The 12,025-nt window shown below is 36.5% G+C and overlaps 1 protein-coding gene across 7 annotated transcripts in view; it reads left to right on the forward strand.

The window, feature by feature from the left end:
• Positions 1-12,025, forward strand: part of AKAP7 (A-kinase anchoring protein 7) — a 95,812-nt gene that overhangs the window by 16,578 nt on the left and 67,209 nt on the right. For all 7 annotated transcript variants that reach the window (XR_012834535.1, XR_012834534.1, XR_012834533.1 and 4 more), the window contains exon 6: positions 10,981-11,093. Coding sequence is in view for 4 of the 7 variants with exons in the window: in XM_075748094.1 (XP_075604209.1) it covers positions 10,981-11,093 (113 nt within the window). In the remaining 3 variants the exon portion in view is untranslated. The remainder of the gene's footprint in view (positions 1-10,980; positions 11,094-12,025) is intronic.

Raw genomic sequence — 12,025 nt, forward strand, 5'->3', positions numbered from 1 at the left:
TCAAATAATCCCATAATTATTTCAAAGATTGAATCTACCAAGTATTTCTTCAGTCCTTTGGACAATATGTTTCCTCATCCTTGTCAATGTGTTTGTCTTTAGATTTCTTTTAAAGGTGACAGAATATTGTATGTATGCTGTGTTATAAACAGTGAGATAATTCATAAACTGTGTTCTCTTTCAGTACGCCTTGTGAAAGGAGACGAATGGTTTCTGTTAGTGACAGTAACTTTTGATTTTGAGAAGTTTATAGTTAATTATTTAGAACTCCAAAATAATTGAAGTTACTAAACATGGAGAGCCAAGTATCTTTTAACAACAGAAAGTAGTTTGTTATGAGTGATTTTTCTACACATCGTAGACTAGTGAACCATTTTTTGATCAGAATTAGACAAGTAAAAGATGAGATCAGATTTTGACCTTTGCTTTTCAGTTTGACAGTCCTTCCTAGAAGACAAATTGTTAGTACGAATTTAGCAAACAAGCAAACCTATGTTTCCTTTGTAAAGTATAACTACTGATACCCACTGGTGAGCATTCTTTGCTTATATTAGAACTACAGCTGTATATTATTAACACAACACTGCTGCGTAGTAAACTTAACACTGTTGTTTAGTAAAAATGTTTCTTATTTCGGTGCTTACTTTTATCAACCCAATGGATCATTTCTTGGCCTTAGGCCTGTCTTTCAGTCTTTAGTGATGTTTGTTTTGTCTGGATTTATTTCTGAAACAGGGTAGGGAGCTGAACATTACCAGAATAAAATGGTAAAATCACTGAAAATGTTTAATGGATATGACTTCAGAATATGCTGTCTTAACGCTGCTTACTGACTGTTATAACCGTAACTTCTGAATTGCTGCTGATTTTACAGGATCTTTTTGTGCCTTCTTGGAAGGGCTAATATCACTTCATAACAGGTAACCTATAATTCATGAAAGCAAATTCATTTTTTGTATTGATGCTTGTGCCAGAAAACAAGTTTTTAGGTCTGTAATTATGTAACACTGAAGATTATACAAATGTGTTTCAAAAGTTAGTTTTGTTACATATTAAATTAGTGGAAAGGCCAGGTAAGAGTAGGAAGAAAATGAATACACTAAATAATACTTTCTACTTATGTCTTCATTAGACTAAATTTCAAAGAACTTAATATAAGTAACCTGATACAAATAGAACATTTCTTATTACACAGATGTCCTTCAGGGCAGTGTGATTTGGAATATGAAATAATATTAAACAAAAGAATCCAGGTGAACTCTTCAGAACTGATGAGATGATAGATAAACAAGAGAGTCGTTAGGATTCTCCCCCCTTCCCCAAGTGTATCACACGTATAATTCCTTTAACATAAGAGTACACTTACAGAGTTAATTGCAACACAGTTTAGTTTGCATGCAGTTTTTACAAAACATTAGCAGACAGTCCTCTAAGGGCCAAACCTCCTACCGAAGGTGTTGAATTTTGGGGAAAAGACCATATAGTACTTTCCGGGCTGTTCTTGACACAATAAATATACCTTCTAATGTAAAGAATCATATTAGCAGAAATGTGCTGTTGAGTTTATTTTCTGTAATACATTTTATATATTAATTCAAAACAGACTGTATGTCCAAATTATGCCTAGTATTCCTGCTCTGCGGATAGTATGCTGAATATACAACTTTAGAGAGACAGCTGCAAGAGAAAATGCTGGAAACTCTTTCCTGCTGGGCTGCTATTGTCAGGATCTGTGTGAAGATTGCCTCAGGTCTCTGTATATACTGCTGTGAGGTTATATATGTTTGACAGAAATTAATTGTCACAAGTTTATTCTGGCTTCTAGCACAGCTTGCCTGCGATATACTTGTGTCTCTAGAAAACTGCAATTCTGAATCTGGCAGAAAAAAAAAAAATACAGTATTGCCTGCAGGATGTTAATCATTCTGTTGTTGTCCATGGAACAGTAAAGAGAAATCACTTCTGTAGCTGGTTTGATTTTTTGCAAGACCTAAGTTTACTTTATTACAGAATTACTGTTTTGCTAATTCAAGACTATGTTTGGTTTCTGCTATGCTCAAAGGTGAATTTTGACTTCATGTGTTATTTTGTGTTCTACATGGATGTTGAAAGAGAAATATTGGTAACACAAACAGTAGAAAATATGTGAAGTTAAATTAGCTTCTTGTAAGACCCATTTAGTTCCATAAATTATATGGAAATTTGTTTGATACCAGTAACATCTGAATGTGGTACAACATTATAATTGTAAGTGTACGTCTGCCAATACTGATGTAAATGCAAGGTTGCCAGAGACACAAGTTCAGGAAAAGCAGAGCTAATATGGATCTTCAGTTTGTTGTGATTTGCTAGTTTTTTTCCCAACAAACCATTAAAGGACACTTGCATCATATAATTATCTACCAGGAACTGTGCTAAACTGTTATGACAGAAGTTTGAGGACTATTTTAATCACTGTTTGTCCAAGTCTTTTTAGAATTCCTGAGCTAAAAGTGATATATACACTTATAAGTGATTTTTAAAAACCTCTTCATTTGTTGTGCTTTGCTACACTATAGAATATTTGAAGTACTAAGTGAATTTGGAAAAGGTAGTTAATTGTTTAGCTTCATTTTTCATTTTGATAATTATATTGTAAATGGTATTTGAAGCTGATAAAATTGAATAAGTGAATCCTGTTTTCTACCTGCAGGATTTGCAGATTTTGGTTTTATGGATGGAATGATGCATGTTATGGTCTAACCATAAGAGGGAGCTTGTATTTCATGAATAAAAAAGTTACTCTTCTGTTTATGCAGATGACTATTTCATTTGCTTTTGTTCCTGTGTTTTTAAGAAATGTTGATTTGTTGGGTAACATATTTTAATACAGTTAGGACTTCACTAGACAGACATGTAGTACACCTATCTAGTCATTTACTTTAGTTTTATATATATGACATTTAGTCTAATCTCACTAAATTGTTTTACCTAACAATCTGTACTAGAGAGAGAGAAATGGAAAGCGAGTTATACCGCCCGTCTTCTCTAGGTACATTACAGCTTTACTCAAGCATAAGCTGGCATTGCCACCATACCAAAGCAGTCTGGTCCCTCTTGTTGTGTTGGGGATTTGTGCAGCCACATGGTGTATTCAACTGTGGTCAAATTAACTTTTTTTACCTTTGCCAGTTAATTTTTAACCTAACCAGATTGCCAGTGCACTTTACTGTATAGCTACAGGACTGTTGGCACAAAAAGATAGGAGCAGTGGTGGGCATGGGGCTGGAGAGGAACAGTCTGTTTTGGCAAGGATGGTGGTTTATGAGCTTCTTTAAAGATTATAAAAGCACACCTTTAGCATCTATTTTAGGGTGATTTAAATTGCCGTGACTTCAGAGAGCCTAGCGAAATAGTTTAATTCAGTTAATTTCGTTCACTTTAGTTCCAGATGGCTGAAGCTAAGATAAATGAATTTTGCCTCTTGTCAGTTATTCGTAAGTCATTTCACATGATGGAAAAATTGAGAAATCAAAACTGTTGTAATTTCCCATTAAAACAATTGATTTGTACAAAGTGAACAAAAAGCTGCTAGTCTAAATCCATAACAGTTGCATTGAAAATGTACTGCTGTGACATGTTAGATTTTCTTTTCTAGTCCACATGCCATTAGTTCCTACTAATGTGTGTAGTAGAATTTTACTGGACTATGTAGAAACTTGGCTCATCCACAGCAAGAAGAGAAGCATGCTCTAAAGTTGGAAGTGGCAATGTTCTGTTGTCTCAAGAATATAATTATGTCATCAAATATATATATATGCTGTAACATGTGATGAATATAACCAACGATTCTTTGGTTGATTTCATTACAAGAGCCAAGACACTTAAATGAAGGACTGATTCCAATAGACCTGAGCATTGTTCGTGCCTTTTGATATTGCAAAGTTTTCTGTATGCAACCTTTTCTAATTCAGCTTTGCGCTACGAGACAGTTTTCTTCATTTTAGGCCCCTTCACTAGACAAATGCTGACAACAGGGGCAAACATTTTAGTGAAGATGAACGGTCATTATTAAGGCTAAGTAACACCAGTTAGTTTTATGACTTTGTGCTTCCAACAGGTAATAGTTATTAAATACAGTGTGCTCTGGAGCTCAACATTTTATTAGTTGCATGGGGATGTTAAATGCTGTGCTATCACCAAATTTCTTAGTTCACCTTTTTTGTGTGTCACATGACAAGTAGAAGACGCTAAAGTAGATATGCAAGAGTGGTAGGCTGGGACAGGGACCTGGCTTTGGAGCACTGTATTGCAGTGCCTCTCCTGCCCTTTGACTCTATTGCTCTTCACACAGGGTCTTAAAATTTTGATCAACTGTGTGGAAGGAGTCAGAAAGAATCTTTTCAATTTGCTAAGAAAAATGTGATTTGGCTGTGTAATGGCATTTTCAGCAAGGTACAGAGAGGGTATATACAAGGGGAAGAATAAGGGTTTAATAGAAAGGAAGTTGAGGTAGCAGGAATAAGTAGAGGATCTGTTTGTAAGGCAAGGAGAAAGTAAATCTTATAGGAGGATTTTGGTATTTACAGACCAGATAATCTCTAATCTGCTGTTGTATAGGCAGGCAGGCGTGGAAGAAAAGTTTTAAATTGTTGCAAAGAATTTATTCAATTAGTAGGGAGATTGAAACATCTTCAGTTTGTCATAGTATCCTATCTTTGCACCTTGATGTTTATTATGGTTTTTATTCTCATTGTAGTTGTGTATGTGAAATGTATAAAACAAACTAACCATGTGCATGCCTGACTCTGAATCTGCCGTTTAATTTCTCCTTGATTGTTTATTACAAGATGGTTTTGATTGTTGACATCCTCTGTACAGAACACGTATGATGATCTGGTTAAAGGCCACTGAGCACAGCTGTATTATTTAATGAAACTGGACATGCTGTTCACTATGTTCATTGCCTTCATTCCTCTAAAACACTCATTAGTGGTCTCCACATTTGTTCCTTAATGCTAGAATTGTAAAGTATGGTTCTCTGAAAGCAAGGACAGTAAACACTTTTAGATTTTCATTTACATTTGTCTTCATATTGTGCTGCCAAACACTGAATAACACTAACTCTGATAAATACCTTATTAAAATAAAGCAATAAGATACATTTTTTGTGATGTAAAAGAAGGTACTCTCACCCACTTTTTGTGACTGTGACAAACTCTTAGGAAGTATTGGAATGGATTAAAGTCAGTAAAATAACCGAGATATTCATCAAGAAGTCCTACTTACGTTTCTATTTCAGTGTAGCACTTTGAGCCTTCGCATTATCATTGTTTGTCTTGTAAAGGCTTACCTTGCCTATTGGCATCTGTGCGCAAAGCAGGATTCCTGGGTCCATCTCCTCCTTGGATCCTACTTTATGAACGAGCACATCTTTCTTCTATATACATGTATGGCGATGCAGAGAAACGGAACAATCCACGTATGCTGCTGATATATGTTTGAAATAAGCATATAGCTCGCTAATATAGAATAATATAGAATATCCAGTACAGTGATAACTTACTCTAGAAAAGCCTAAGTAATATATAACCAAGTAGCAGTGGAAGAACCATTGGGAAATTGGCTTGACTCTGATTTACCTTTTGGTAGAGTGTAAAGCTGACTATTTGCAGAGAAATGCTAGTACCGATGGGGAGAAAAAATACCCTCTTTTCACATGGAGAGATGAGAAGCAAGGCCTTTCCTTTTCTTACATCCTGGAGATAAAAATCACCAGCACACGAGGTAGTGACTGACCCTGGTAGAGCCACCATTTTTTTTTCATCAGAGATTGGGGATTGCTGAGGTGTTCAGGAGTCAGTAGTTTTTGTCAAGCAGCAGCCAGGGACACTTCTCGGGCTGATAGTATCCTTCGTAATGGCCTTAATGGTGGGATGGTAGAGTTTGGTGCTTGCTGCAGCTTTTGATTATATATTCCAAGCATAACATGATATCTAAAAGATTTTTTTTAAGTTGGTGGTGGACACCTCTGGTGACACATAGTTGAGGTTGTGATAAGTATTATGATCTGAAATAGGTGGCTTCAAGTTCTTCATTGGCTTGGAAATTAGGTCTTTTAAGGCTTTGCAAGTGCGTTATGCTGGTGCTATTGGGAAAGGAAGGATCACCAGAAGAGCTTCTCTGTAAAACCCAAACTTCTGCTAACCGATAGCAAACAGAATACTCTTAAAAAACAACTAAGGACTTAAATTTTTAACATGACTCAACATGTTAGTCATAGTTGTAAGTTATCTATGCTCAACTTGTCTTCAGCTCCAAGTGTAAAGTAAAAAAAAATCAGTAAAGAGGCAGAATACTGTTTCTAAATTCCAAACCTTTAATTGAGGGAACATGGCTTAGAAACAAGCAGAAATTAATAGACTGGAAGGAAATGTACATATGTAGCAGCTTTCCATATCTAATGAAATTTTAGAAAAGATGGCCATTTGTATTATGGAACATGGCTCAATGTGCAATTTTTCTATGAATCATTCTGTATTGATCTAGCTGTTGCATCTTTGAGCCTTTCCAGTATATAACTGTTCTGGGTAAGTTTCATATGTCACATTTCAAGTCTTAATTATGGGGAAACAGTTGTCTAATGGATTCAGCTGCATCCAGTGTAAGAAAGGCATATGTCATTCAGTAATTTTGACATTATAAAAATAAGGTACAAAATGGTATCGCAGAGTACTTCAAATTGCATGAAAGACAGTCTGAAAGTTGTCCAAAAATTTGTTCCAGGAAGTCACTGAACTTGTAAAAATAGCCTTAACTTTTCTAGGGTATACTTTGAAGCTGCAAACATTGGTCAGCCTGAGACTAATAAGGGAAAACACGGATCTTGTTTGACTTTTCAGCCTAGCTGGTAAAGTTGATGTCTAGGAGAAGATGGCAGATTCTCATTTGTTAAGACCCGTGGGCATTGTCTGTCTACGATTCTTGTCACTGTCCTCTAATTTCTTTCAGTTGAGGCAATCCCCATCATAAAGTTTAACCTTCTTTGCTGTCTTCAAATCCACTTTCATGCTGTCCCATAAGCTTGGAACTTTCTCTTGCCCACAGCATCCGCGCTTCCTTCCCCATTTCTTTTAAAACTCTTCTTGTGGCCACTTCTTCAAAGAGCTGCATGGATATTAATAGCATTACATTATCTTTTAACCTTCCTGTGCTCTCAGGAAAACATTTCCCTTTGTTTCTTCCCCTCCCTCCTCCATCTACTCAGATTTCTTTCTATTTTCATTATCTTTGAAGAAGGAAACATTGTGCTAATTATGTTCGTAAGTCACCTTAACCAGTATAATGTCACACTTTCCCTAACAAAACTGGGGCTTTCTGTAGTACCAGCAAGTGTGGCCAGTCTCTTGAGCTGTGATGTTTAATGTCTATGCCATGACAAAGCTGTGTGAAAAGTCTGATCACCATGAGAACATGTGTGGGGACACATGTAAATCTATTAAATTTCAAACTGCAGTCTCTGAAGTTATGCTTTCTTTCTTTCCTCTGACCCAGTTTTTCAGTATGTTTATTCTTGATTAGAATTGCCAGATATGAAAAAAAGATGAATTTAGAAAGATAACTAGGAGCAGATATTGAACAAAGCTATTGAGCACAAAATGAAGACAGGGAGGCCATGTGGTTGCTGTTCAGCAGTGTGAAGCGTAGGTGCCCTACCGTCCCACGGTGACACACAGTTACAGTGATCAGTCTAGCCTGTTGAAAACACTGGGCTTAAAATCCTGTGACCAGATGCGCATTGGCAAACCACTGGTCTGACACCAAGCTCTTATGGAGTTAGGGGGACACCCTTAAAGGTGCAAATCTTCACCAGTACAGAACTTAATTGCAGAGTGGGAGACAAGGCACTGCTTGGCATGAGACATGATGGCAGAAAGAATTTGAGCTTTTAGGGGGAAAAAAAGATGACAGTCCACAGGACTGAGTCAGAATATCACAGTGTAGTGTAAACATGGTTTTGATAAGACTAATCCTTTTCTGGAACATCAAAGTCAATGGGTCCTCAAATGATGCAGTTCAGAGAATCAAAGGAACCAGAAAATGGCTTTGTTACAGATAATTTCAGTTTTAAATAACTAACATTTTGTTAGCTTACTAACATCAGAAAATAAGCAGGCCATTGGGTGCATGGAAATATATGCATACCATAACTAAATAATGTAATTTGAACTTCCATATCTCAGTTTGAAGAAACAGCAAACATTTCTTTGTAGTCTTCTGTTTTGATATGTTAATCTGTTGTTCAGCAGCATTTGTGTGCACAGCTGCACAATAGCTTAGTGGGGATTCAGTGTAAATTTGGAAATGTTTCCCACAAACACAATTTAAAATAATACAAGTAGGTAAGCTGTACTTGTGTATAGATACATAGCTGTAGCTATAGGTATACAGTGGGTCTATAGATCTAGATGATAGATATATGTACAGAATTAGATGCACTGATCTGTAGATCTATATAGCAGTTATCCTTATATCAGGGCCCCAGTACAGGAAAGGCATCAAGCTGTTGGAGAGTCCAGAGAAGGCCACAAGGCTGATCAGAAGGCTGGAGCACCTCTCCTGTGAGGACAGGCTGAGAGAGTTGGGATTGTTCAGCCTGGAGAAAAGGCGGCTCCAGGGAGATCTAATTGTGGCTTTCCGGTACCTGAAGGGGCCTACAGGAAAGATGGTGAGGGACTGTTTATCGGGGAGTGTAGTGACAGGACAAGGGGTAATGGGTTTAAGCTGAAGGAGGGTCAATTTAGATTAGATGTTAGAAAGAAATTCTTTACTGTTAGAGTGGTGAGGCACTGGAACAGGTTGCCCAGAGAGGTTGTGGATGCCCCATCCCTGGAAGTGTTTAAGGCCAGGTTGGATGGGGCTTTAGGCAACCTGGTCTAGTGGAGGGTGTCCCTGCCCATGGCAGGAGGGGTTGGAACTAGATGGTCTTTGAGGTCCCTTCCAACCTAAACCATTCTACGATTCTATGATACCAATGTACATACATGGAGTGAAAGAGAGAGAAAGAATGGGCACAACCAGAAACACAGGAGGTTCTGTATGAACATCAGGAAACACGTATTTCCTGTGAGGGTGACCGAGCACTGGCACTGGTTGCCCAGGGAGGCTGTGGGGTCTCCATCCCTAGAGACAGGCAGAACCCATCCAGACGTGGTCCCGGGCAAGCAGCTCTAGGTGGGCTTGCTTGAGCAGGAGGGTTCGACCAGATGACCTCCAGAGGTCCCTTCCAGCCTCAACCATTATTTTCAGCATCTGTCATAGTAACGTGACCCCTATTACCATTGTATAAATGCTTCACGAGTTTTAATCTGGTTGTCCTTTCAGTCCTGTGAGTTAGAATAAAAGGTTGGGCTAATTCTTTTTTGTAAAATGCATCGGCATTTTCCATCAGCAAGTGGGGAGTGAAGTTTGAAAGAGAATTTTCAACCGGGCCTGTGTAAGAGATGGCATTTGGGTCTTCGATTTCCTTGGCTTCTTTCAAAATCCCAACTTTAGTTGCATAGACTGTGGAGCATAAGGTTATAAATCTCATGCAGCAGAGAAAGAGGAGCCAATGTTGATCTCCAGGTCCCAAGTGAATACTGTGAGCTTCATCTAGAACTTCTCTGTTGCAAAGTAATGCATAAACTTGTAAAATCTCTTAAGTGTGATTTCAACATAGCTCACTTAAATAGTTACTATAGAAAATAAAAAATTACAAGGGTAAGGACTCTGGAATGGCATATTACAGGAGCGTGAACTGGCAGACTTATGCTAGCTAGTTTTACATGCATATATATTCCTCTTCCTTGGGCCTTCCCTATTTTTCTTCAGCCAGCTGGGCTGTTTGCTTCCCAGTGTAATGCATTTTCTTCCAGGTGGGAGAATAAAGCACAGGATCTTTCTGTTACTGCTGAACTATCAAGCAAAAAAAAAAAAATAATACACTTAAATGCAAATACATCATTATGGTAAGGGTTGATTAAATTAATGTGATACGATTGATTTTTTTTCCCCTTATTCTGATTTGAGTTCAAGGATAGTATGAGTCAGCTAGACCTGCAGCTAGTGAAAAACTGGAAGTTTTATTTGCAAAAAAAAAAAATTTCACAGTTTTTCTGGTTTTCAGTAATAGAAATATTCTACGTACTGGTATTATTTTTGCTACAGGTTTTTACCATTTGATCTAAACTTTTTTTCCAAAATTACAACAGAAATTTTTCATGTAAAGTATTTCAGCTAAAAGAAATATGGAGCATAATTCAAAAGTTATACTGAAATTTATTTCCAAGAAATGAAACATGACATTGGCCAGATGAGCTGGGAAATAGTAAATTAGGTCAGTTTAGTCAAATTGCTTTGGCCTGGGCTGTAGAGAGATAAAAGTGTACATCGAAAATATCAAATTAGCTTGGAAGTCAACAGTGAAGCTAAAAAAAACCAAAACCAAAATCATCAGCATAACTGATATGTTCTCTAAATTTTCTATCTAAATCCAGTGCCAGATGGCTTTCAATTTCAGATTTCCTTTGGTGTGAGTGGGAGATTACCCAAATACAGATAATAGAATTCACCACAGAATAGTGTTTTTGAAAAGAGACAATTTTGTTACATACTCATGAGTTTTCCTGAAGTTTCCAAAACTTCCAGTGAGAGTAACTCCTGAACAGTTCTAATGTCAAGTTCCTATTTTGATAGCAAAAGCAGACAGCATGGACAACTTTCTAATTGCCATTATTTTAGTAAAGCCAAAGTTGTGACCCATATTAACTGTAAATATAAGCCTATTTTCACAGGAAATAATATGCACCTTTGAAGTTACCTAGAAATATCTCTGCCTTTTCGTACTCATCTTGTTTTTTCCATGTGGAGTGGCTGTGACTCATATTACAGTTGAAAGCACATTTTTAAGCATTCTATCGTGTAATATCTTTGTACCTCTACATTTTTCTCCCCCTTCAGAGACTATGAAGAAGATATTTCAAGAAAAGGGCATCTTGACAGGAGGAGAAAGAGCTTTTAAACCACATCTGACCTTCATGAAGTTGTCAAAATCAACACAATTACGTAAGCAGGTGAGCTCACATTTCACATAGCTCAGCAGCAATCTAGAAAGTTTAATTTGGAGACAAGCAAAGGAGTTGCTTATGCTATAGCATCATACTTTCTACTTTGTAATCAGCTGAAGAGGTAAGACTTGAAAATACTGGGGTTTTTTTTTTAGAAAAAATTATTAGTACATCTACCATACAAACAGCAGTCCTGTATTATACTTTAAGTTACCACTCTTGATATTCTCAGTACAGTAATATCACGGTCTATTGTATTTTGTGAAACTATGCATGACCAAATGATGAAAGTATTTGTTCAAAATTACAGAATTATTATTAGGGTGTACATTATATGCATGCAGTTTGTTTGGATAGTTTTGTTTTGTTACTGTATAGGAGAAAATAAGCAAACAAACAGTGGAGTTTACATTTGGATTATGCATAATATGCAGACTGTCTGTTCCCTCTATTGAATATGCTTTGGTGAATTTCAGAGTAGCAATGAAACACATCTTCTATATTCTCTCTTGCAGGCAGTTATTTCTTGCCTGTTTATTAGCTTTTTAGACAAAACACACAAATACATAAAAGTAGGTTATAACTGTAAAGATAAATATATAGTAGCAATACTAGTATATCTAGTTTTTCATTTCATACTGACTGAACAGTAATATTGTTATTTAACATAAGATATAGCTCCATAAATGTTCTTTTGCTGACATTGTATAGAATGTTTTACGTGATCCTTTAACATTGATCAGGAAAATAATTTTCAGAAAAAAATATATTTTAAAGTAAGAATTAAAGTACATAATAGAAATATTTTAAGTTGATTTTATTTCCATAATAGTAAGCACTAAAGAAAAATAATTTAAAATGTCATTTGAAATAACTCTAAAAATGCTGAAAGTGCACATTTTAATTAAGTAGTATTGTGCAATCAGCTGGAAGAAGGC

The sequence above is a fragment of the Balearica regulorum genome, chromosome 3 (genome assembly GCF_011004875.1).
Source record: "Balearica regulorum gibbericeps isolate bBalReg1 chromosome 3, bBalReg1.pri, whole genome shotgun sequence".
Taxonomy (NCBI): Eukaryota; Metazoa; Chordata; class Aves; order Gruiformes; family Gruidae; genus Balearica; species Balearica regulorum.